The following is a 27936-nucleotide window of genomic DNA, read 5'->3' on the forward strand; positions in this document are numbered from 1 at the left end:
TGTGACTCCGCATCAGTCCTGTTGTGTCTGGGAAGCAGTGTTTCCTTGGTGTCCTCCATCTCCACTGGCTCCTACAATCTTGCTCACCTCCTCTTCTGCAGAGTTCCCTGAGCCCTGAGGGGAGGATTTGATGAAGACATCCCGTTTAGAACTGAGTGCTACAAGTCTCTCTTTCCCTGCGTATTGTCCAGCTGTGGGTCTCTGTGTTAGTTCCCATCTCCTGCAGGAGGGATCTTCTTTGATGATCAAAGCACTGATCTCAATGTGTATGGCAGAAGATCATTAGGAGTCATTTTATTGCTATGTTCCTTGAGCAGAACAATAGTATCAAGTACCATGTATTTAATTAAACCACTGGGTTACAGATGACTTTCCTGCTTAAAATTTTGGGTAAAAGTACTGCCCGTTTTACAGAAAGCTTCAAAACTGACTTTCAATCTGCTCTGATAATTCTGGCACATTCCACCTATTAGTTTTTCTTTGTACTTCCCATCTCCTTGAGTGATTGAGGTCAAGAGGGCAACCTGGCAGTAGCAGGTTTGATATTCTTATTTTATAAAGTGGCTTGTTTTTCTTTTTTCTTGTAGGGCCTGGATTCCCATCAGAGACTCACACTGACTGGTGGATCCTGTGAAGGGCAAAGGATGGTGCTCACTGACGTCACTCCGGCGCCCTTCATGTATCTTCCCTACTGAGAGACTCGTGTCCCTCTCTGAGGAAGGAAACTGCCGTGATTTACCAAGACAAGAAGTAATCCTCTGTGATCACAAGATGATTCAGGTTAGTAGCTCTGTGCACTTGCTGTAATTCAAATACTGTGAGAGGTTTCGGTCGTGTGCATATGCATTAAACCTAATTAGTGCCGTTTCTTGTAGTTTCAAGTGCACGATGATATGCTGGAAAGCAGATTTGAGTAGGGGGAGGAGGAACATTTGAAAATAGTGTACTGAGTGAATAAAAACAATACAAACATATTTGGTATTTGGTTGTGCTTTTCTAAGATAGACACACACACACACACACACACACACACACACACACACACACACACACATTGGTTTTTCAAGATAGGGTTTCTCTGTGGAGCCTTGGCTGTCCTGGAACTGGCTCTGTAGACCAGGCTGGCCTTGAACTCACAGATCTACCTGCTTCTGTTTTCCCAAGTGCTGCATTTAAAGGTGGGTGCCACCATTGCCTGGCCTGATATAAACATATTTTCAAATGATAGGTTTTGTAAGTAATATGTAGAGTTTGTTTGAAATAGCATGCATTTGAAAGTGCAGTAAAGGCTACCTATTCTAAGTAAGTCTTGCCATTGTTCTGATCACCTTGTGTTTTTACTCCAGAATTACAGCTGGATATTTCCAATATCTTGGAAATTTAAAGCAGAATTTGCTGCTGCCTTTTTATTAGATACTGTGTCTTCTGTGGGATTTATAATATTTGTGTTTATTGCTAGTTGAAGATCCGTGGCAGTTATATGCATAGGCTGTATCTCAATGGACAAGGAATAGTACACACAAAGACAGCATCAGGGGACCTGAGTCTCCATTCTGCTCTCTTCCGAGGGCTTTCTGGGCCTCAGGCACAGTATTTACAGCTCCAACCCCAGGCCTCCTTGCTTAGAGGAAAAAGTATTGCTGTCTGGTTAGCAGAATCAAAGAAACAGCCATTTATTCATTTGCTCCGTAATGATTCAGTGATGCTCTGTGTTCAGCACTGTCTGAGGCAATGTGGTTGGTGTATGTATTATGTATGTTTTATATATTTATCATGTATGTGCATCACATATATCTCCTGTCCCAGTGCCCACATTCTAAGTTCATACTCAAGTTGGATACATATACAGTTGGAAGTTAAGAATCCTTCAAGGGTGTCTTTTGCCTCTGGGATAGAGCTTACATTCCTCACTCACTGTCAAAACCCTCCATGATGTGGCTCCTACATCTGCTATGGTCTGGACAGGACATGAGTGTGTCTGCTGAAGCTTCACAGGCTGGAGCTTGGTCCAAGTGTGGCCATACTGAGAGATACTATAGGAAAACTGGTCCAACCTTGGCAAGAATAGAGGTTCCACTCTGCTTTTTTTTTTCTTGTAATTTTTTTTCTTGTAATTCATGGAGGGAAAATGATAAATTTTAGCCAGCAAGCCAGGGTTGTCATAAATGCCAAGCGTGATTGGAGAAAGAAGTGTTCTTGGGGATAAACTAAGCCTTCCCAGAGTTTCTTAGACCTCTGTGGGTCAAGGGCAGTGTCAGCCACCTTGATGACCCAGCAGGGAGACCATGTCCCTGGGAGCATTTTCAGCTCTTCTGAGTACTTTTACCCAATGACCTTCAGGAAGTGTTATACCTAGGTAAAAGAAAACAAACCTTCCCTTTTGTTTTCTTTATGGTCACATCATATACCCAGAGTTTGCCTTTGAAATTGTGGCTGTTGTTGGCTCTTTTTCTCAGCCCAGAAGTTTGACATTCCAAAAATTACCCACGGTGGGGACAGATGGGAGCACTGACCCGCAGAGGGACGCAAGGGAGCTTTAGAGTGAGGAGTATGCCCATTATCTTAATTGACTGCGTAGTTTTCTCCATGGCTACATATATCAAGACTTAATGGATTAGGTACTGTGGTGGTTTGAATAAAAATGGCCCCCATAGGCTCATCGGGAGTGACACTATTAGGAGGTATGGCCTTGTTGGAGGAAATGTGTCACTAGGGGGTGGGCTTTGAGGTCTCAGATGCTCAAGCCACGTCCAGTGTGGCATTCTCTTCCTCCTGCCTGCCAATCCAGATGCAGAACTCTCAGCTCCTTCTCCAGCACCATGTCTGCCTGCACATGGCCATGCTTGCTGCCATGATGATAATGGATTAAACCTCTGAAACTATAAGCCAGCCTGAATTAAATGTTTTCCTTTACAAGAATTGCTGTGGTCATGGTGTCTCTTCACAGCAATAGAAACCCTAACTAAGATTGGTTCTTTTATTATGTGCAGGCTGTTGCCTGTCATCCATGCCTAGATAGACTGTTCTAAAATTCAAAAATTAAAAAGAAATATCACTTAATTGTCAAGTTTCATTATTCATTTCCTTATTAAATATGTTTTAGGATGTGCTGTGTAGGTCAGTGGTAGGGTACAAGTGAGTAGGAGTGAGATTGGATGACAGTGCCTAGTATAAGTGAGACCCTGATTTCTATCCTCATGACCAACACACACACACACACACACACACACACACACACACACACACACACAGAGCACACACAGAGAGAGGGGGGGGGTTGAGACTGAAGGACTTAGGATTTTACCATCTCAAAGCAAGTCAAATTGATATGTTGTCTATTTCACACTGAAGTCACTGTAACTTCAGAAAGGCCCATTTGGCTGTATTTTCCTACATGCAGCAAGACACAAAGTTGTTCTGGAAGGGATGTCCTCTGCCAACCAAGGCTGGACAGTAGCCTTGTCACCACAGACACATGGCTGGTGCTCTAACAAATCTGTGTAAACAAAGTTTTGTTTTGTTTTGTTTTGTTTTGTTTGAGACAGAGTTTCTCTGTGTAGCTTTGGTGCCTGTCCTGGAACTCACTCTGTAGCCCAAGCTGGCCTTGAACTCACAGAGATACGCCTGGCTCTGCCTCCCAAGTGCTAGGATTAAAGTCGTGTGTCACCACCGCCTGACTCATAAACAAAAGATTTTGAAGGAACCCTTACCTTCCACAAGCACCCTCCCATCCCCACACATATCTCTCTATAACAGCCCTGGACATGACTCCCCTGGTCCATTGTTTCATTGGTCTTTGCATTTCTCCGCATGTTTATGACTCTTTGTCCAAAAACATCATGGGCTCTTCCGTGAAGATCCCTTCGTATGTGCAAAATTAATGAAATTTTCCTTGCAAAGACATGGGAAAGAGATCCAGCAAATCACATGCTGCTTGAAGATTTTCTGCTCAGAAGTAATCCTCATCTTTTCTGATCTTGATTGACACCCACAGACAGTCACATGGCTCTGCCTGGCTGGAGAAGGTGAAGTGTTTAATCACACCCGCAGAAGAGATAATCCAAACACTTGTGATTTCTTAATGAGGACCCTGCTGCTAGGAGCAGGAATTGCTAATGTCCTTGTGGCTGGTCCCCAGCCAGGCACCTGCTCTATTAATTTCCCAGTATTTCTTCTCCTCTCTTTCATGCTCTGAGGAATAAAGGCTGCAAATGAAAGAAAGCAAAAACTCAAAAGCATTGGTGTCGGAAGTCGATGGATTAAGGATGGCTGATGGTGATAAGATCAGAAACCCAACAAGCTTAAATTGAGGAGGCTTCCACTTGTCCCTGGGAGGGTTCAGGTTAGTTTCTAGGACCACAGGAACACAGACTCAGAAATTAGAATTGGACTTCTGGCTACCCCGACTCTCTCCTCTCCTCTGTCATCTCTGCTTGCCTTCCCTGACCTCATTCCCTCTACTGGAGACAGGTCTTTTCCATATGGCAGGAAAGATGGAGCCAACAGCTTGACCTTTTCATCTTTCCAACTCTGACATCAGGCAAAGCCACTTCCTATTTAGCGCCACACTGAGATGCCTGCAGAAGGACCCATCTGAGCCTGTCTCACCCACTCACCCTGGCCAGGGACTATGTCCAGGGATGTAGGTCACATGCGCAGCTACAGCTACATCAAAAGTCCATCCCAAGCAGTGCAAGACTCGAGTTCTCAGAAGGTCTTGATATACCGAAACAGTAGCTACTCTACAAAAAGTTAGATATACCTAGAATGATGTTTCAGAGTAGGCAATGCTGTCTTATTACCCTCCCACCTCACCAAGCCAAAACCACTTCCCATTGCATTTAGAAGAAAATCTGAATTAGTTCTGAGTTTCATCACATAGCTTCTTATGGACTCTCCCTTCCTTCCCCTTCTCTCCAGACTCACCAACGAGTAGCACGTGGACCTTTGCTCTCCACATGTGTTTCAGCCTAGAGGACACTTAAACTAGGCGTCTGCCTGACAGTTGCTTACTTTCTTGTCATGAGTACCCCCTTCTTCCCTCTTTCCTTCTCTCCCTCCCCTCTCTTACACACACACATACACACACACACATGCACACATGCATGCACGCACACACACACACCAAAAAAAACAATCACCAAACAACAACAAAACCAACAATAGCAAACAACTATAAAGTCACCACAATCAAGACATGAAATATTTCCATCACTTTGGGAACTTTTCTTACCTCCCAGTTCTCTCTCTACCCCACACCCTGACAAATACTGATCTCACTTGTTTAGTCTTATCCTGCTATACTTTTATAATTACAAAACACACACACACACACACATACACACACATATATATGTATAAAATGTTCATTGGTTTTTTATCTGCATATATGTCTGTGTGAGGGTATCAAATCCCCTGGAACTGGAGTTACAGATAGGTGTGAGATGCCATGTGGGTGCTGGGAATTGAACCCAGGTCCTCTGGAAGAGCAGCCAGTGCTCTTAACCACTGATCCATCTCTCCAGCCCCTAGAAAACATGTTTTTACATATTCAGAGTTTTAAAAACAAAACCAAAAACAGGAAAGGTAACAGAATTTTTCCAAGTTCCAGCCCTGAGAAAATTCCTCCCAGAGTCCTGGGGCAGACACTACATCCAGCGTGGGGTTTTCTGAGGGAAAGGAATCTATACATACCATGCCTTTTCTCCTTTTACTTTATTTCTCTAAGATAAAACTCAATCTACCTAGCTTCAGTTCTGTCCTGACATTGAGATCCTCTCTGTACCTACTTTTCTGTTCTGTATAGTTCCAGTAATAACTAAGCCCTTATGCTTTTGACCTCATCTTCATCCTCTGTTCCTTCGTCCTCCATCTCTCCTTCATAGCTCCTTACTCCTGGCTCTCAGAAAACTCTACAAGAGATTTGCCTTACTCTCTTCAGAATCTCTGTCTTCCTCCATTCTCTCTGGCCACAGGGCTCTATCTCCCAGGAATCCTGCTCCACCTTTCCCTCCACCTGGATATGCAAAAACCTTCTTTGTTCTCAGTCAATTGCTCTGGAATACCTCTAGGCCTGAAGGCAAGGGATGGTCTCAGATATTCTGTTCCTGCTAGTCCTTCAGTGCTTTGTTTGGGGCTGGCCCTAGCTAAAGGAGCAATTTGCAAAAGGCAGATACACAATTCAAATGCTAAAAAGGGAGCAGGAAGCTCAGAGGCAGAAGGCCCTATCTATGTGATCTTATCCAAGTACTGGCCCAATTAGGATGCTCACACATACACGTTTTATGGGAATTATGAGCACAAGAAATTCATAGCGAGGAGCAGCTGAATATTAAAGCTGAATAACACCGAACATTCCGTGATAAATGGCTTCCCATTGGAAGGACCCTTGGTCAGTCAAGGTATAGCTTATTATATACAGCTGGACTCCCTATATCATATTCTTGTGGCTCCCCACAGAAAGGAACTCTGGAGCATAAGCAGGACATGGTTGATGGGTGGAAGCCAGATCCAGCTTTTCTGGAATCAGAAAGGGAAAGAGTCACATGTGACAGGGCTTGTGAGAAAGTGGGAAGTATTAAAAATAGCAATCAGCAGTGTTGTGGTTATACAGCTTCTGAAACCTAAGGTTGGGACATGGGTCACTGAGGAGGGCAGGCAGGGCTTGTGGTCAAGGGAAGAGATAACAACGGCATCAAACATCTATGACTCTCTTCTGGGCTTTCATCACCTTCATCCCACAGAGTCAGCTACTTCTCTTGATGTTTCTATCATTTGTGTCTAGACTGCCCCTAAAGTCACGTGCTTGGGTGCTCCCGATAGCAAAAGAGGGAGGTGGAAACCTTAGGAGGTGGGTCCTGGTTGGAGAAGTTGGGCCAGTGGGGGTGTCCCTGTGAAGCATATGCTTTATCCCAGCCCTTTCCTCGACCTCTTTCCCTTGGCTTCCTGGTTGCCATGTGGTGAATGGCTCTGTTTAACCATATGTCCCCAGCCATGATGTTCTCGACTCATGAGCCCACAGTAACCGGGCCAAGTGTCTATGGCAGTGTGAGCCAAAGTCAACTTTTATTCCTTTTCAGCTGGTTGCATTATTTATCTTGTCACAGTGAAGTTAATTCATCCGTTGAATTTTGCTTGGTTTTGCCATCGTATTTGTTATTTTGTCATTATTACTCATGTTTGATTTTGTTACTTTCTACAGGGGTGATGTTTTATAGATGCTTAACTACTAACACTAGCTGTTAGTATCCCTGAGCACTTCTTTCTTGAAGTGTAACACAATCATTTCTAAATGTTCTATCTTTTAAAAAGGAGCAATTTAATACTCTGGTTTCCCTTCAGATTGCATAAAAAGAAGCAATTTGCCTGTCTTAGGGAAGATGAATTGCAGGAAACACAATGGGGCTGGATGGAAGAATATCTTAAGGCTAACTAGAATGCACTTGAAATTCCAGGTTGGAAACAGAAGAACTTCAGGGCGGGCCAATATTGTGAAGTGACAGTTGTCTTGGCATAAAGTGGCCCTGAGGCCACAGTCCAGACCCCACAGAGAAGCTAGAACTAGGTCACAGAGTAGGCTGTCCCTTTTTCCTGCTCTTTTACCTCCCTATGAAACACCACAGTCTCTCGTGCTGTTTAAACCCTACAGCTACATTTATTTTGCAGAACAGTTTTTCTCTTGTTTCATTTACATGTGCGCGGTTCAAACTGGACTCCAAAAATCCAGAATCCACCTGTGCTCATGGGATTCTCCTGGTCCTTTGGCTCCAGTTCTCAAGGCTGAGCCAGCTCCACCTAGGATCTTGTTCTCTGTTGGGCTAGGTTTCACCCTGGCTCCAGTCAGCATAGCAGAGAAGATTACCAGTGATGGCAGCACTATTCTGCTTTCTTCTACAGAACCTGCAGTCACAAGGGTCACTGAAATAACAGGGGTGAACAGGGGTACTCCGGAATGCTGTGGATATCACTCTGTATAAATAAAATGCTGATTGGCCAGTAGCCAGGCAGGAAGTATAGGCAGAACAAGCAGAGAAGAGAATTCTGGGAAGTGGAAGGCTGAGTCAGAGAAATGCTGCCAGCCGCTGCCATGAGAAGATGTTAGATATGGGTAAGCCACGAGCCATGGGGCAACTTATAGATCAATAGAAATGGGTTGATTTAAGATATAAGAACAGTTAGCAAGAATCCTGCCATGGCCATACAGTTTATAAGCAATATAAGTCTCTGTGTGTTTACTTGGTTGGGTCTGAGCAGCTGCAGGACTGGTGAGTGAGAGAGATTTGTCCTGACCGTGGGCCAGGCAGGACCAGGAAAACTCTAGCTACACCGGAAAGACTTGCTTTGTTTCAGGGACTGAAGTGGTAATCCCTGGCCTAACATTTCTCCCAAATACTTTGTGCAGAACATTATTCTCTTGGAAGCTGAGAAACAAAGGAAAAATAGCATCGGTCCGATGGTTTTGAGAAATGGATGATTTCACAAACCAATTGGGACTCTTTTCTGAAGCCCATAGCATGCTAGTGAGCCTTTACATTTCAATGGGAAGATACAGACATGGAGATTTGGCTACTGACCCTTTTGATCTGGAATATTTTGCAGGTCTGGAATTTGGTGTCACACAAAACAGGAAGCTTGGCTAAGTACATTTCCACGTTCTGTGCTTCCCCTAGAATTCACTGCTGGCTTGCCTCTCTGGCCCCTATTAGTTAATCAGCTACCAAACCCAGGAGGATTTTGCTTATTCGGCGTACATAAAATTCTGATAGAAATTAATACAGGAAACTCAAACGCACAGAATTTCAAAAGTGTCACATTCACAATCAATAATTGACTCTACAGCATTTAAGCCCTGCGTGCAATACGATTAAAAACAAAATGGATTCACCCTGCTCACTCATCTAAAGACAGCAGTCTCCAAGGTTACTTGTTTTCGGTAGAAGCCAGGCAATTTGGGAAAGAGCTCAAAAAAAGGTCTCCAAGGGATGGTATTTGGAACTAGACAATCTGCACTTAAATTGGAACCTTTTTTTTTTTTAAACTTTGGTATTTCATCTTTCACCATTTTAAAAAAAATTCTTCTCTCATACATTACATCCTGACCACAGTTTCCCTCCCTCCACTCCTCCTCCATTTCCCTTTAAAAATAAAAAAGAGCAGGCCTCCCAGGGATAGCAACCAAACGTGGCATAACAAGTTACAATGAGACTCGGCACAAACCCTCATATCCAGGCTGGACAAGGCAACCCAGTAGGAGGAAAGGGGTCCCAAGTGCAGGCAAAAGAGTCAAAAATAGCCCCCACTCCCACAAGAACAGCAACCTAATAGCCATAATGTATATGCTGGGGACCCATACATAGGCCAGACCCAACCAGGGTCCCTGATTGTCGGTTCATTCTCTGAGCCCTGCTTAGTTGATTCTGTGGGCCGTGTTCTTGTGGTGGAATTGAAGCCAATCTTAAAAATGCACATTGGGAGAAAGCCAGTCTGTGTCATTGGCCACTTCAACTGCTTTATTGTACTTGTTAGTGTCATTTGTCCTAAGGTTCTCCAACATAGATGGCCTGGTTGATTCCCTAAAAGGGGTATGCCATTCAAGCAGACCAGTTGCAGAGATGGAGATTTTGACTTAAAAAACAAGTAAGCAGGGGCTGGGGAGAGGGCTCAGTGGATAAAGTCCATGCTGCACAGGCAAGCAGAAGAATAGGAGTTCAGGCCCTCGGCACCCATGTAAATGCTAGTGTGTGTGTGGGGGGGGGGGGTATGCTTATAAGCCAGCTTGAGATGAGGGATCTGTAGAGCAAGCTGGCTAGCTAGACTAGCCAGGTCAGCAAGCTCTGGGTTTTGAGGCAGAGAATGTGCCTCAAAATATAAGATGGAGAGTTATCAAACAAGACACCCAGAGTCAACCTCTGGCTTCTCCACCTGCTCACACACACAAACATGCATATACACAAGCACGCACACCACACATAATACACATGCACAGGTAAACAAAGAAATGAATGAACAGAAAAAATGATGAATTATTTTGAGGTTCCTCCTGTGTGGAGAGCTGAGTCCTTGTATATCTACAGAGATGGACCTGAGTTGTGTAGTAAGGGAATGACAAAATGTGGACAGACACACAGACAGAAATAGCTGGGGTCAGGTGGCCCTGGGCTCTTGGATGGAGAAACCACAGCATCCTGGAAGCTCGGTGTGTTTACTATATGGGGTTGAACATGGAGGCAGGGTTATTGCCTACAGGTTAACAAGCGTTTGTGGAGGAGGCAGGTTTAGCTGACCTCTGTAGAAGTCTTTGTAGAGAAGCAGTGTTCAGGCTGTAAATATCCATGAGGAGGAAACTATGGTGGACATTTTCTGCACACACTGTCAACATCCACACATGGACTCAAGGAAGGCTTTGCCATTTCCCTCTGAGCCTCATCCAGGCTTGGGGGCAGTGGGGAGGCTTGGCCATTTTCTTCTGGGTCTTAGGTCCTTGACATGGACTGCTCGTGTCAAATTATACACGTTCACTAAGAACTCTACTCATTCAAGGCTTCCTACAATGGAAGGGTAAAGCCATTATAAATACTTTGTCAACCCCAATTGACAGTGATATAGAAGCTGGATCCACTTGGGGACAATTTCATTAGATTTACCCTGTGGCAAGAGTTTGCTTGAATCTTCCTAAGGACTCTGTGCAGATCTCCAGAGACTAAGACTGCCTCATAACTGCAGAAGGATAAGGGCTTCATTTGGTGATGATTAGGGGGATCATTGTTTCAAGGAAGAATCCGTAGTGCATACTGAAACTGGTGGGTGAGCATATGAGAAGTAGAATACTCACATAATTCAAAATTCTCTCCAGAGATCTCTGTATACGTGTGCGTGGATGGGTGTGAGAGTGCAGACTCACAAGGGCCACAGCACACATGTGGCAGTCGGAAGGTAGCCTGGGTATCAGTTCTTGCCTTTTACCTTGTTTGTCTTGATGCTGTAGCTCAGGCTAGTTGGTCAGCCCATGAAACGCCCAGGGATTCTCCTGTCTTCACCGCCCCCCTCTCTCCATACGAGCTCCAGGTAACAGACACGTGCTACTATGGTAGCTTCACATGGTTTCTTAGGATTCAAACACAGGTCCTCAAACTTGATCAGTAAGGGATTGACCCACTGAGGTATCTCCCTAACCCTACAGGGTACTTTGAATTTATTTATTATGTATGTATTATGTATTTGTTTGTTTGTGTTGCGAGTTTATATTTGGTCTGCATGTATGTCTGTGCACAGCATGTGAGCCTGCAGAGGCCAGAAGAGGACATTCTGTCTCCTGGCACTGGAGTCACAGACAGTTGTGAGCTGCCCTATGGGTGCTGGGAACTGAACCTGGGTCCTCTGGAAGAGCAGCCAGTGCTCTTAACCACTGAGCCATCTCTCCAGCCCACAAGGTACTTTTAAAATACAAAAGTGGCATTACTTTCTACAAAGAAGTAACATGGCAGATACCCAAGTACTTCTTATTTCCCAATGTAGAGGTGGCAGTGGGCCCAGACTATCTTTACTCAAGGGTGATATGTTCTCTAGTCACACTGCTATGTGCATGACTACAGATATTGGGTCCCCACACTCCCCAGGGTGACAATTCCTCCCCCACCAAAGCCAGTGCTACTTTTATGGACTTTTCTCAGTTGTGAGGGCCTTCTGTGTCCCCAGTGCTGAGGATTCAGCATGAAGTGAGACAAACCTCTGCTCTCCAGGTAGTGAGGGAGGCCTGTCCAAACAACCATTACAGACCTGTGTGGAGCACACAATAGACACAAGAAATCTAAGAGGCACCCACAGGGCCAAATGGTCTTCAAAGTTATTGGAAATATTTTCATATTGATTGATAAAAGCCACTTTCTGAACCCCTACCCATTTCTCTTAGATATTCCTCAATTTCATACCGCAGTAAAATTAAAAGAGCAGGTGCCCAGTAGCAAGGATCTGGCTGCTGCTCTTGTATTTTTCTCATCCTTTCCGCTGGTCCTTATCCTTCTTGGAGGAGGGGATGCCTGTGCTAGGAGAGGTTCAGGATCTGCTCCGCTCTGGTTTGACCTGGAATGTGTGACATCTGGGAGGCTTTGGCCTGTTGGTTATTACAGATTAAGAGAGAGAGAGAAATTAACTTTAAGAGAGGCCAGATCAGGGATGGCACTTGCAAGGTCTCCTGAGCCAGATGAGCTTAAATGGGCTACTATAAAGACCTTTGAAGGTGCCCAAGCTGGGAAGCAACATGATTGGATGAAAATTTCAACTAAGTAGATTAAAGTGCTTATCATACCAAAATAAACAAACAAATAAATAAATTGAAGTGCCAGACAATCTGTTTGAAGGCTGTTGAAACAGCTCAGGTCAAGAGCTATTTACTCAAAAAGAAGAATCAAAGAACCTAGAGAAATTATTGGAATCTAAGGACATTAAAAGGGTAGAATTCATGAAGTGTCCCCACCCTACTGTGTGTGTGTGTGTGTGTGTGTGTGTGTGTGTGTGTGTGTGTGTGTGTGTGTGTGTTTCTAGGCCAGAGGTCATCCTCAGGTGCTATCCTTGCCAATCAGGCCAGGCTGCTGGGCTAGCAAGCCCCAAGGATCCAACCATCTCCATCTAAGTACTTTACCAAGTGAGTCATCTCCCCAACCTCACATGGCTTCTTGTTTAGAGTGATAACTTCCTGTTACAAAATTTAAAAATCTACCTAGCATTAGATAGAATTTCATTGAAATGAAACCATTTGGTACTAATGGGCGCCATGCTTCAAAAATGAAGAATTGATCCTGTGCAGAAACTTACTATGATTAACCTATCCCCAAACCATTGGTTTCTGAAAGTGGGTAGATGAACACTATGCACTTATTAATGTGATAGTGATGATACTGAGGCTCTGGTGAAGGTTTCATGGCAGCTATAAGAAAGTACAAGGACCAGCATAACTTTTGCAGTTGTAGTTTCCAATATCAGGAAGTCTATGCCCCGCCCCCCCTTTATCTATGTCTGGTTCATTCTCTTACCTGCCTGCCTTGTGTTGGCCTGCTTTCCCTAGGATGGATCCTGAAGCTGCCCAGCTGGAGAAGCAGCACGTGCATGATGTGTATGAGAGCACAGCCCCCTACTTCAGTGACCTGCAGAACAAAGCTTGGCCACGAGTCCGCCAATTCCTGCAGGAGCAGAAGCCAGGCAGCCTCATTGCTGACATTGGTAACCCAGACTTTTGTTTTTTCCATGATTAGTCTGCTGCATATCCAGTTGTACCTATCCTTTTCATTCACATCTCAGTTTCGTTCTAACAAGAAATGCAACGTTGTATTAGCAGCATGCTAGTCTCTAGAATATTCACTTTATAGCAGAAGTTCTTAGCATCAAAGTCATCTAGCAGGAAATAGCTCCCAACCTATATTCAGAGAAAGCTTCCATTCTATCTTTCATGCACATCCTCCATTAAAATCAACCATCATGGATGGAATAAATAAGGATGGAAATGATGTGACATTAGTGGTTTCCAATGTAGAGACTTCCGCATTTGTAAGATGTGTTTTGTATACTTGGCTCATCTTGAGACATTCCATCTACGTCTATGAAAGAGTCAGACTCATGAGATCATGAATGAAGTCTTATACCCTTTCTTTATTCTGATGGGTCCCTCCTCTTATTTTGTAGGCATTGAATTGTTAGGGCATATCTTTAATTGGGTAGCACTTCCATAAACACTGATGTATCTGGAAGGCTTCAGCTCAGCATCTTTCTGAATTGAGAGGTGGTAAACCACAACTTAAAGACTAAGATTGAAGGTGTGGTTGGATCTCTACTTCCCACTAACTCTCCTCTCCAGGAATCACAAGTTTGCTGTGCCCAGAAGAATCATAAGTCTCTAATTACTCATTCTACGTTGACATCTCCCTTAATACTGATGGGAGAAACTGCTGTGTGTGCAGAGTTTGACAGAGGGAATAAGCAGTTTAGAGTCTGGGAAGAGGTTTGTACCATGCTGAAATCAGGAGTCTGAAAAAAAAAGGATCTCTAGCGTGTCAGTTTTTAAAAATAAATACGATGCCTTGGGCTTAGGGATGTGGTTGAGGGGTAGCACGCATGCTCTCCATATTTAGAGCCCTGGGTTCAAATCCCAGTACCACAAAAGGGGGAAAGGTATCTGGTTTCAGAGGATGAAGTGAGTTCAGGGCTCCTAATGTCCACTGTCCATGCAAAGTACAAGACTTTGATACGGGTCGGGAGGAAAGGAGTGATTCACTCAGGAGGCTTGAGATAGCTGTATAATAAGATGGTGCTGTTATTACATCTTACCCAAAAATAAATTCAAAAATGAAGCAAAGGTTTAAGTGTAAGAAAATGAAATTATTGAAGGAGAGTGAAATTGTTTTTAAAGTAGTCCTGAGACAAAAGGCCTCTCTATGTCTTCAGACTTCTTTTGTCCATGCTTTAAAAGAAAAAAGCTATAAAAGAAATGAATTGATTGTCATGATTTGTAGTGTGTTCTAAATGTATGGTAAACACTGGATTGATAAACACCAACTCACTGTCCTGAGAAAACATCTATAAAGGTTCAGATACATATTGAGCACACATTTTTGTCAGTTTACCCTGTTTCTTTGTATTTCTGTTTAAGGATGTCTTGTTCACTGTGTATTTCTGGTTCGTTAACATCAAACTCTCAGTTAATGCATTATACTCATGCTTGAACAATGCATTGTATCACGTATTCTGCCCACAGACACGGTAGCTATCTGTGAACTATCAGTGAACACAGAATGCTTCAGGGAGGAGGGGTGCGTTTTAAAAAAGCCAAAACACACACAGAGTGCAAACACTTAGGTATGAACTAAACTGTGAGAAAGTCACATAGAAACTAGCTAGTCAAGAGCAGAGAAGAATTTATTTATTTGGGCTTTATTGGAATAGCAGTGTGGGAGACACCAAATTGTGGTAGCTGTGAGGGTGTGCTCTTAGGTCTTACAAAAGTATCATTGGTGTAACTAAATCTGTGAGGAGGCCGCCAATTATACCTCTGTTGGCCAGGAATTGCGGCTGATGCAGTAAGAGTTTACAAGAAAGGAATTAGCCACAGTCTGTCTCTGGGCAGTTTAGTGGGAGAGAGGAAGGTGTGGTTTCACAGATGTTTAGAAAGCTGGTAGGATTCCTCCCAGAAAATTGCACTTGGCACCAGATCATGAGGTCCACATGAACCTGGGTGGGTACCAGAGAGCTCGGTTCAAAAGTTCGCCTGTCATAAGCCTGATATATGAATGGTTCAGCAGGGCCTGGCAACTCATTTTAAGTGTCTAGAACCAATGACTCCACTTTGGTTTTCTTCACTGACAACAATGTGAGAACGGCAACAACTCAGACTTTTTTGTTGCCTGATAGTGTACATGCCTGGATGACCATGCAAATGGTGTAAAGGCCGATTTTAGGGCTGTGAATAAAGTTTAGCAGATAGATGATCAGCAAATACGGAATCCGTCAGTAATGCACAAAGACTGTATTAATAACCTCGATCCCATAAAATTAAAAAAATTTTAACATGAAAATCTAGGTGACTATATAAAGTCTGAAGATCAAAAAGCAAACTAAGTAATAAATCTGCACTACTTATAATAGAAAACCACACGTACAGTGAATGTGTGCTAGTGACAATTCAAAAACAAATTGTTGGGATGCTAAAGGAATATGCTAATGTGACTCTCACTGTGACCCTGTCCACAGCCAGAATACAAAAGAAAAAAAAATTCTTACTCTACCGAACATTTTTCAAATTTAGTATAAAAGCCTCAAATCCTATCATTTGCGACATCTGTGAACACAGAATATGTTCTGCTGAATGAAATAAGCCAGACAAAGAAAGACAGAGGCTACATGATCTCAATTAGATGTGAGACCTAAAAACGTTGACTTCATAGAAACAGAGTGTGGAGAAGTGATTACCAGGGGTTGGAGCAGGGAGAGGCTGGGAAGATGAAGCAAATGGTGAGGTGTTGGTTAAGTGATGCCCAGGTTCAACTCGACAAGAGAAATAAACCCAAAAGATAAAAAAGAAGAAAACTACCAGCAGGCCCAAAGACAAATGGCGAAAGGCTATGAACAAATGATTGCATGAAGTTGGAGAATTAAGGTGTGCTTTAAAAATACTTGGGAAGTAATCTACATACTTGGGTTCAGTTCCAAGAACACCCAGTGAAAGAAACTATTCCAGCATATCCAGTCTCTGGGCACCATCCACACTAGAGGAGACCCTTCCTGCCAGCTTACTCTGCAATCTTGAACTATTTTGTTTGACTATAAGAACCTTTTGCCTCTGGGTATGTGTATGGCTGGATTTCCCCTTCTTGATTCCACAGATGGTTGTAGAGTATACAATCATACATCAATCCTTTGTCACTTTCAATATACTGCATATTCACCTATATGAATATGTTGCCCAAAATTAAAAGCTGCATAGTATCCAGGCTAAGGGTACCACATTAACAGACAATCTTTTCCCTGTATTTTTGGTGCCATAAATTATAGGATGAATGGCAGTCTCTGAATCCCTCTGTACAAATCACTCACTATATCAATAGGAAATACGTGTTTGCCCATTTGGATTATCTGAATTGTATGTGATTTTTGTATTTAAACAAATCAGTAAACAGCAATGCTTTGATTAGAAAAGGAAGGGTATATTTTAAAGTAAAATTGAATTAAAGAAGAAACGATGTTGTTCTGACTGGGAAAGTTCTATTTCACTGTACTGGATTTAGCTGATAAATGGGAAGGCTGGTCGGAGAGGGAAGAGCTGTTAGTAATAAGGCAGAAAATTGAAAGATAGGCACTTTCTCCAGAACCAGGCCTCCCAGCTAGGGGTTGTAGGCATCAGGCTTTTACAGGAATGCCAAAGAAGCCATATCAGCAAGACAGGCACTGAGATTGCTATAATTTTCGGGTGGTCTGTTTTTTCTAATACATAGTCTGCTGTTTTCTGTAGATCATTGAGTGCACTGGGCTCTGTAAATATAAATAGAAGTTTTTAATTAGAAAGCCATGACTCATCTTCTATTTCAGTTGTTTTTCCCTCCTGGGAATAGCTAATTCTGCAGGTAATTGTTAGGATAATATGGGCAAAGTGTATGGTGTATCTGAATGATAACCATCACTTTGTATGATATATCCTAATAAAAATTAAAATCAGGTTGCTGGGATATAGAAAGCATGTCTCCTTTCCCCTCCCCCTCCTTCCCCCTTCTCTCTCTCTCTCTCTCCCCCCCCCTCCCCATACACGCACACACACACACATACACACACACACACACACACACACACACACCACAAGAAAAAAGAGAATGGTCACATTTGCCTCAGCATGGAAGAAGACAGAGAAAAACTGCCTTCGCATCCTTTCTTTTATATGGTCCAGAGATACGATCTATGATAGCTGTACTCATGGCTTAAATGGATGAGCTTATTAAGTCTGGAGCAAGCAAAAGTACAAGAACAAATTGCTAGACAGAAAAGGCAGATAGATAGCAAAACATCGTCAAATCAGTTTAGAACATCCAGCAGAGACCACCATCAAATCATGTTTATAACATCCAGCAGAGGGTTTGGGGTGGAAGAACATCTCACTATATAGCCCAGATGGTCTGAAGCGGCCATCCTCCTGTCTCAGCTAAGATTACAGGTGTCTACTCCCATAACAAGCAGAAAGCCTGAAGGACAGAGATTAAGGAAATACAGAGAATAGCATAAACGACCAGAGTTTCAATGGTTCAACAGCAGAAACACTAGGACATATCCAGGAAGCATGGCAAGAGACCTTACCCAGAATCGGCTGGTCCATTTTACGTCAATTGCATGCAGCAATGAGGGCAGTGTGTGGATTGAAGTCGTTACTCAGATCTGTTCATAAAGTAAGAGAAAGATCAGAGCTGGATTCTTTTTCAGCAAGATTCTGCTCATAAATAATTCCAGAAATACCTGCCCTAATAGCACTGAAAATGGTATTTTTGTGAACATAATAACACAAATAAATTCTTAAACAATTAAGACTCCTCCTGACTTTTGTCTGTCAGGGTTCCCAGTTTCGATGCTTGTCTTTCATTGGCATTAATTCTTTAATGGCCTTTCTTGCATTCGATTCAATAAAAGTTAAGAACACTATCCCCATATGGCTAGCACTATGCTTGGCCAATGACAGATCTCCTCAACCCTGCACCCAAGAAATGAATTTAAAATGTGCATGCTATTTGTCTTTTTTAGAAGAAAAACATAGAAAAAGAACTCTTTTAGGTGAGATATTAACAAAGAACTAATTTTTTTTCTTTTTTTTTTCTTTTTTTTTTTTTTTTTTTTTTTTTTGGTTTTTTGTTTTTCGAGACAGGGTTTCTCTGTGTAGCTTTGTGCCTTTCCTGGATCTCACTCTGTAGACCAGGCTGGCCTTGAACTCACAGAGATCCGCCTGCCTCTTGCCTCCCGAGTGCTGGGATTAAAGGCGTGTGCCACCACCGCCTGGCAAGAACTAATTTTTCAAATGTAGTTGTTTCTGATCTGAGAATGTGGGGCCCTGGGTTCAACTCCAAGTACAAAAAGTAAGTTATTTTTTCTACAAACTTTAGAAAAAATAATCATTTTTGTTGTTTTCAGAAAACATTCACCCATCTTGACCTAAAAGATTTTGATGAATTGAAGCCTTGCTCTGTTATCTTCTGTAGACACTTTGTGGTACAGAGTACAAAAGTGAGAAGAATGTGAGCATACAGATACCCTCTGGTATCTCTCTTCAGTCCTGGGCCCAGTTATCACTAAGGAGATTTTGCAAGGGAGCGTAATTGTTACAGACTGGAGTTTGCCATGCTATCATGAATGTTCAGGCTCCATCTGAGATCCTGGGGAGACCTGGTTTGGTGATGGACTTGACTTCCTGATTATGTGAACATTCTCCCCTTACCAGCATCTCAGGGGGTGTGCACTTAGAAATGAGCAATTGCCTCGTGTTTGGAGGTTCTGTTCAAAGTGATGCTGTTCAAAACGAAGATGGGAAGAGTTGAGAGTATCAGAGCACTGGTCACTAAGAGAAAAGACCTGAGCCTCTTCATCACCAATGGTTTTCTGAATAGCCCCCACTATCTGACGTGATTTACGACAATAAATGTTCTTTTTTTTTTTTTTTTGGTTTTTTTTTTTTTTTTTTGGTTTTTCGAGACAGGGTTTCTCTGTGTAGCTTTGCACTTTTCCTGGAATTCACTTGGTAGCCCAGGCTGGCCTCGAACTCACAGAGATCTGCCTGGCTCTGCCTCCCGAGTGCTGGGATTAAAGGCGTGCGCCACCACCGCCCGGCGACAATAAATGTTCTTAACGGAATCTTTGAAGAGATTTTCCCTTTCTTGACTCTGAATGCATTTCGCAAGCCAATAAAGGGAGAAGCGAATTTTCAAGATATTTCTAAAAATGGGGCTGTCATCTTTGACACAGACAGGACTTCAACTTTGAAATGCAATGTGATTTCTATTTTCCCTGTGACTGTCTTCAAATAGCGGCTACTTTTATTCCTAAGCGTTAGGAGCGGCGGCTGTGAGATCTAAAATGAGAATCTAATCGCAGCCATTTATATTGAAATAATAACACTGGAAAGCATATTTTTTTATTCACTTCCCCTCCACTATCACAGCTGGCACCAGGGAACCTTCGCTTCATTTTTCTTGTCTTGTCGTTTGGAAAACAGTGTACTAAGGAAGAGTTATTAAAGACTGTCCCAGACTTAATATTCCGAAGCAGCAAAACTTTACATCTGAATGTTGATTGATATTTTTGTGCTGCAGAAAAATCGCTAAGTAAGAAATGTCAGTAGATACAAAATACAGCTCACCTGGTTTCTTCAAACACCTCTGGGACGGACCTGGATTACATATTTGAGACGGAAGATCATGCAGTGGCGTGCATCTAGCGTGCCAACTTTTTGGAAGACTGAAATGGGAAAACTCTTTGAACCCAGAAATTCAGTCTGGGCAATACAGTGAGACCCAATCTCAAAAAAGAACTTGGTAGCAAGTGCTAGATAATAGAAAGTGGGTTTTTTTTGTTTGTTTGTTTGTTTTGTTTTTTTGTTTCCAAGATAATCTGTCATTCGTGATATTCTCTATCATACTATAAGATTTGATTGACCTCAGTCTTTGGACTGTGTATTTGGGCCTCTGCTGCTAGGAAAGGAATGTCCAAAATGGCCTGTTTTTTTAAACTCTTTGTGAGCACTATAGACTGACCTAACAGAAATGCCCTGTACCTAGCATTAACCTGAGAGTGTGTGAAGAGATGCTACTTTCTTTTTCAGTCACATTTGTGTGTTTAAAACCACATTTGCGATTTTTAGACGTTGAAAAGTCATTAGCAGTAGTTTGTTTAACATGGTCAGAAACTGGTAAAAGTCACTGGAGCAGACCTTTGACGCAGTGTGCACAAAACTAAGTGAAAAGTGTACATCAACGTAAATGTAGCGACTGCCCACTGTCGGCCTCAGTTTCTGGATGTTGGAGCGTCTGCTTCCCGGGGGCAGGCCAGTTCATGTGATTGGATTGTGCTGATGTGTTGTGCCCCATGGGCACTGCCTCAATAAATATTCCAGCTGGGCGGTGGTGGCACAAGCCTTTAATCGCAGCACTCTGGAGTTGGATCTCTGTGAGTTCAAGGCCAGCCTGGTCTACAGAACAAGTTCTAGGACAGGCTCCAAAGCTACACAGAGAAACTCTGTCTCGAAAAATCAAAATACATGAATAAATAAATAAATGTTCCATACATATTATTTCTTTTTTTCCATACTCTCAGTCTCCTCTCTTCTGTATGAAATTATGTAAGTATTCACTGAAGTGTTGTGTCTTGGTCATTTAATATAAAGTTTCTTTAGTTGTTATAGGACAAATTAACTTGCATTTTTCCAGCAAGGACAGCATATAACACAGGTTTTTCTTTTACAGGTTGTGGAACTGGGAAGTATCTTAAAGTGAATAGCCAAGTACATACCGTGGGCTGTGACTACTGTGGGCCTCTGGTAGAGATTGCCCGGAATAGAGGGGGTGAAGTCATGGTATGTGACAACCTTAATCTCCCCTTTAGGGACCAGGGCTTCGATGCTATCATCTCCATAGGAGGTAAGGCAGCCAGGCCACAATCACACTTTGCCATGAAAAACTACTGCCAGGCCAATCATATCATGTGACTCAATGTCCATTCTTTGTAGAGGTCTAGGCAATGCATTTTACCTAATTTTAAAATATATATATTCTAGTGCATGGCTTATTTGACTCTTGACTACATTTATGGCATATATGTTGTTTTAATTTTAGACCTTCAGGCTATTATTGTATTGTTTTTGATGGTTTGTCCCCCTCCCTTTTTTTTTACTCTGTACATGAAGAATGTTAGGACTCCTATTCATTGAAAATATGCTTCGCTATATTGAGATCAGGCCAGATTCTCCTGAAATAGAGTAGATTTTTTTTTTCAGGTGTCATGTTACTGAAAACAACAGGTCACAACAGTGTCCTTTGTTAACAGAAAATTCTAGAACTAATATATATTGAACACCCCCTGGACAGGTGTGTCACTCACTGCTATTCAAGTTCCTGGAAAAGACAAGCACTGTCTTGTCCCAGACTGCATTGTTTGATCGTGTCTTTGTGTTCCTAATTCTAGACATTGTTGATGATGAGTCTATCATCCCAATAAAGTCAGCACCAGAGCAAACAAAATAACAAGAACAACAAAATCTGTGCCTGAAACATGCACACATATATGAGCTCACTTTACCCAGTACTCTTTACGTCCACTGTGTTGGTTATCCTCAAATGTGTAGGAAGACCTGTATTAAAGGAATTCTCTAACCAGGCATGGTGCTGTACACGTTTATTGTCAGCATTTGGGAGACAGAAGCAGGTGGAGCTCTGTGAGTTTGAGGCCAGCCTGGTGTACATAGTGAGTTCTAGGACATCCAAGGCTACATAATAAGACCTTGTCTCAAAAAAACAAAAACAAAAACAAAGGCATTCTCTACTAAGTTCCTTATAGTGCTAAAATACTTTGCAAAGCAGATTACTTGATTCAACACATTTTTTTAAATTAACCTGTTGATGGAACAAACTTTACCAAAGCGAAGTGATCTTATGGAAGCTGACTACGCTGTCTTACTTCCTGCTCTTGAAACGATTAGGTGCACTTTGTTGTAAGCATTAGTCTATGCAGGCTGCTATAACAAAATACTTTGGATTCCTGTGTTTTAAAACAATAGACTTTTATTTCTTACATCAGAGAACCAGCCAGAGGTAGAGGTTGAATATCAAGCTTGCTGGACTCTTATGATAGTACTAATCCAATCACACAGGACCACATCTGAGCCTAGTGACTTCCCAAAGTGACTTCCTTGTGGACATAGCCTTGGTTGAAGTCACACAGATGTAACAAAGGATTCTTTTTGACCAAAGCAGCACCATGCTGTGCTCTGAATCTTTAGTGGGGAAAGCTTTTTATCTGGTCACCTTCCTAAAGAACTGGAAATTAAATAGAGTTTGGAAGGAGATGGAGATCTTGCTCTCTTTCTGCTCACGTTGGTTTTTCGGGTCCACAAGGTGCCTATCCCAGCACCACTCAGCTACTGTGGGGGAGGGGAGGGTGCCGATACCTTTTCCGCCTTTGAGAAATGCTCCGCGTTTCTTCTTGAACTCTTCTTTGTACTCAGCTTAGAGGCTGTGGCCCTTCCAAAGCTTACCTTAGAACTTACCGTGGCACTCCTGAACCTCTGAAAGCTGATGGTGGAAATGGGTTAGTTATCACAAGAAAACCCTCTAAACCGGAGGGCTGGGGAGAGATGTGCATACCATTTTCCTAGGAGAGGTGAACCCCAGATAAGGACTCTAGTACAGACCAAAGAAGCATCCCACAGTCGCTTAGTCAGGTTTCAGACAGGAGCATGGGAGAAGAATTACTTATGGACACACTGATGACTCAAAGGAACTTACCACTGAAAAGCGCACTCAACACGGGTGCTACCTCATGAAAAGCTTCACACCGCGCAGGGAACTCCACATCTGGAGTCTCCCCTTTCTCAGCAATGGCTTACTCTGTATAACCTCAGCGAGGGGCTCATAGTCTGCCTCTCCCTCCAGGAAGAAGTTTTCAATTCAGAGGAAATAGCTGCATAACAATGAGCTTAGCAGGATTCCCCCCCCCCCTTCATGTCCCCTCTCCATCTCACTCAGTTCTCTTTGTCATGTGTGTCCTAAGCCATATTAGGATGAAGCCAGAAGGCCCTCACTTATGCTGACCCATTGGTTTTGGGAAAGACCAGCCCCTGGAAACATGAGCCAAATCACTTTCTGTTGTTTATAATTTACCTAGTCTTCGGCATCCTGTTATAGTAGCAGAAATGTACTAGCACACCCTGTTACTATCTTTCATTGAAAATGCTCCCTCAATGGACACGATGTCACATATCTATAATCCCAGTCCTGTGCAGGCTGACGCGGGAGAATCATGAGTTTGAGGTCAACCTGGAGGACACAGAGAGGTGTTGATAAATAAGCCAAACAAAAATGCCCCTTTAAATGGAAAAAACAAACATGCTTTTAGGAACTGCAGCTATGAGGTAACGTGATGAGGTCACTTTTCAGTCACATTTCACATTTAGAATAACATTCTGAGAAATTTCAAGACTCTTACATTCATATATACTTATTCCCTATTTTGAATTGCATATTTTGGCATTTCTTGCTTGCTATGACACAAGGACATATCTTTTTCCCCCCTTATCATCTTACTTTTTAGAGTCTCTTAATAACAGAGAGACAACTGTCGTACTTGGATATACACCCATTACGCTTCCCTGGCAGACTCGGGGGAGGGGGACCACTCCCTGCCTTTAGAGCAGTTCTACAGTCCATAAGAATCTAGCAACATAAACTGGTATAAATCAACTACCCACTTTGTACCAGTGGCTCTGAAGTAGCGCTCTATCGCTCCCAGCCCCCACCCTCCAAGGGACACTGAATGACGTCTGGTGACATTTTGGGGGACTCACAGGGGACAGGTGGACGTGTGCTCTTGTCACCTAGTGGGTGGCTCCCCCACAACAGGAATGATCTGGCTCCAAATGTCAGCGATACTAGGGTTTTAAAACCTGCATTCTGCTAAACCCATCAGCTCCGGGCGCCTAGTGAGACCTACGCACTGGCACACTTAAAGAACAGGAAGTCATAAAACATAAGACGTGACAGGCTGTTAACGGAAATCCGCTGTCACCATTTGGTTCTGTCATCCAAAAGTTGGGATTCAAGTTATTTTTTAGCCTCTCCACAGGAAAACTGCTCTAAGTACATATACGGAGTGTATATATGGAGTGCGTATACGGAATACTATTTTTGCCTTTAAGCTCTGGTTATGACTCACAAGCAAAAATATTCTTTTAATTTTTAAAATTTCGGCATAGTTTCTCAGCAGTGACATTTCAGACAGATCTTCCTATAGTGACATTCACAGGGCTTCCTGACAGAACATGTATGTGTGTGTATATATAGCACGTTTGGCATGTGTGAAGAAAATTTTCCTGCTTAAGCCTCTTTTTCCTCCAAAACATTTGGCTTAGGGCTGGAGAGATGGCTCAGCTGTTTAGAGCACTTGCTACTCTTGCAGAGGACCCAGGTTCAGTTCCCAGAACCCAGGCTGGGCAGGTCACAACTGCCTACTCCAGCACCAGAGGATCTAACACCCTTTTTAGTCTCCATAGGGATACACATGGCATTTGCTCGCAGATACATATGCACAAATAAAAAATTTTAAAACATTTGTTTTAAAAGCTGTTACCCAGTACCTGTTAAATATAAATTTAAAACATTAAGAGTCACTTTTCTGCATCAGATTATAATTAAAAATAAATTATTCTGTATTTATCAATAAATGACTGAAAACTTTGTTTCGTATAGAACGCAGCACCCTTTGAAACCTGGTAGAATCCTGGAACATTGGAGACCTATTAGTCTATTACAAAGAGATCTTTATTGCATGAAAACAGTCCTGTTTTAATGTTTCCCCTGCCCCTCTTAGGGCTTTACAAGATCAATGCAGTGAGTGGTCACTGTCCGAGAAGCTGTGTTCTGTGGTCTCAGGGAACACAGCATAGCAGCTCACAACGGTTCGTTACTCCAGTTCCAAGGGATCCAACGCCCCCTCCTGGCCACTGCACAAATGTGGCGTATGTACACCCAGGAAGGCAAAACACCCAACCACACACACACACACACACACACACACACACACACTCACACACACACAAATAGTAACAACAATAATAATAGAAAATAATACAAATTGTATTGTTGAGTGATCTCCCTCTGAAAGCTTTTATATCTATAGCAGACTTTCCCTGTAGATAGTCAATGCATCTCTGTGGCAAGTAAACCTCAGAGATCACTAGTTTAAAATCATCACTAACACCTAAATGGTGTGAGCATCAGAGGACATTTTCAGTTGCTCCCTGCCAGGGCTGCCCACATCAGAGCTGGAGTCTCTCAGCTTTGCTTGGAACCAGTCTCCTCCCTGATGGATTCTATTTAGAAAATGTTCGAATCTCCCTTTGACATTACAGGGATTAAAAGTAAAACTATAACTTAATAAATTGATTTTTTAAGCATACACAATTATTGTATTACCTTTAAGAAATGATGAGTGAGCATTTGAACTTATGTTTAGCTGGCTTCTCTTTGTGTTATCTAGCTAAAAAAATAATATTTAATCTTTTACTATATTGTATTTGTTTTATTAATATTACTAATACCAATGATTCATGCTGCTCATCCTTTGTTTCTATGGAAATATCAGTTATTCAGTAAAACAATGAATTCTCTCTTAGACTCCACCAGAGAACACTGCCTCACTTAATGTCCCTTTCATATTTCAGTAATTCACATCAGTTACACATGTTTGTCCAGTTATCAAATTCCACAGGCTTTGGAGCTGAAGAGAGCTTGCACATTATATCTCTCTAGGTTTCTTATTGGAATTGAAGAAACTTAAAATCTGTAGAATTTGCCCAAGCCAAAAACTGTGTCTCTCTGAAAGCCAGACTGTCTTAGTTAGGGTTTCTATTGCTGTGACGAAACACCATGACCAAAAGCAAGTTGGGGAGGAACGGGTTTATTTGGCTTACACTTTAGCATTGCTGTTCATCACTGACGGAAGTCAGGACAGGAACTCAAACAGGGCAGGATCTCAGAGGCAGGAGCTGATGTAGAGGCCATGGAGGGGTACTTCTTACTGGCTTGCTTCCCCTGGCTTGCTCAGCCCACCTTCTAGAACCCAGGACCAGCAGCCCAGGGATGGCACCACCCACCATGGGCTGGGCCCTCCCCCATTGATCACTAAATGAGGAAATGCCTTACAGCTGGATCTCAAGGAGGCTCCTTCCTCTGATGACTTCTAGCTTGTGTCAAGTTGACACACGAAACCACTCAGTATACAGACCCTTGTTGTTTCTCCAGTTTATCGAGATAAGGCTCGCTCTAGGTCAGAATTTCGTCATTGTTCTGTGGAAACACATCACTACGTATGTGTTTATGCCTATGATGCATGCACAGTGAGCTCTAAGTGTTCTTCTGTTCTGTTTTCCTTTTTCAGTCATACATCATTTTTCTACAAGACAAAGACGAATTAGAGCAATAAAGGAAATGGCCAGGGTCTTAGCTCCTGGAGGCCAACTGATGATTTACGTTTGGGCGATGGAACAGAAGAACAGACACTTCGAGAAGCAGGACGTGCTGGTGCCGTGGAACCATGCTCTCTGCTCCCGGCGGCTCTCAGAATCCCACCAGTCCTGGGGGCATCCGTGTGGACATCCCACGAGCCAAGGCCACCAGGGTCCTGGCTCCGCCTGCGGCTGCGCAGTGTGTTTTCAGGGCAGGTGCGATTCCAAGCGGTCCCACAGCATGGACGACGGGCCTGCGATGGCAAGAACCTGCTGTGAAGATGTTTCGAAGGAAGGCGAGGAAGCGAATGGATTGTATAACAATTTTGGAAAATCTTTCCGCTCCTGGTTTTTCTCCAGGTCTTTGGATGAATCAACCCTGAGAAAGCAAACTCAAAGAGCCAGACCCATGAAAATCACGGAGGGCTGGGCCGATAGCACTGTGTCCCGTCAGCCTCCCAGACACCCCAGCTTAGACTTACATCCCCAGGAGACGTTTTCAACAAAAGAACCAAACTTAGACGAGGTGTTTGGAGACACATCTTTTCAAAGACACTTGGGCTGGCTGGAAGCACCGGGCACTTCAGAGCACTTCAGTGGACACCGGGGAGGAGAGGGCAGGAGGAAGGAGGGCGGCGACTTTCTGGACATCGCTGACACCAGAGACAGTGTGGCTGCAGACAACGTCATTGATCCTTCTGCCAGAAAAATATTAAGGAGAGTTTCTGCATTTGACTCTACAGATTCCAAACCAGAAGGCCCAAGCTACGCGGAGGAGCAGCAGGATGCTCCGGATTCCAGGGCCTTCATGCGCTATTACCATGTGTTCCGGGAAGGTGAGCTGTCGGGACTACTGCAGGAGAGTGTGTCCGAGCTGCAGGTTCTGAGTGCTGGCAATGATCATGGTAACTGGTGCATCATCGCAGAGAAAAGGGAGAGCTAGGAATAACTACACCACTTGGGTCAGGGGCTTCAGAGGTGGCCCGTTATCTGTCCACTGGGGTGGACGTGGGCACCTGAATCAGCATCCTGTTTCATTGTTTTCAAATCCAGGTACGAGATGGTCCTTGGACACTTTGACTTGATCCTCTGAGTAGTTGAGTAAGCACAGAACCTGGAGCTTGCTGCATCCGCCACAGGATATGTCTACTGAAATGTCAATAAAAGGATCTGCGGAAGCAATAGAAAATGTACTTCAGTACAGGCTTGAT

The 27936-nt window shown here is 43.1% G+C and overlaps 1 protein-coding gene across 2 annotated transcripts; it reads left to right on the forward strand.

The window, feature by feature from the left end:
- The first annotated feature begins 602 nt into the window (after positions 1-602).
- Trmt9b (tRNA methyltransferase 9B (putative)) lies at positions 603-27898 on the forward strand. Of its 2 annotated transcripts, none has more exons than XM_059244769.1 (4): positions 603-780; positions 13061-13215; positions 20973-21146; positions 26659-27898. In XM_059244769.1, exons 2-4 carry the CDS (start codon positions 13062-13064, stop codon positions 27666-27668), a joined length of 1338 nt encoding a protein of 445 aa, XP_059100752.1. In that variant the 5' UTR covers positions 603-780; position 13061; the 3' UTR covers positions 27669-27898. The 2 variants fall into 2 exon arrangements, with proteins under 2 accessions (XP_059100752.1, XP_059100751.1); XM_059244768.1 differs by having other exon boundaries at positions 20973-21082.
- The last annotated feature ends 38 nt before the right edge of the window (positions 27899-27936 follow it).

Source organism: Peromyscus eremicus, chromosome 17 (assembly GCF_949786415.1).
Source record: "Peromyscus eremicus chromosome 17, PerEre_H2_v1, whole genome shotgun sequence".
NCBI lineage: Eukaryota > Metazoa > Chordata > Mammalia > Rodentia > Cricetidae > Peromyscus > Peromyscus eremicus.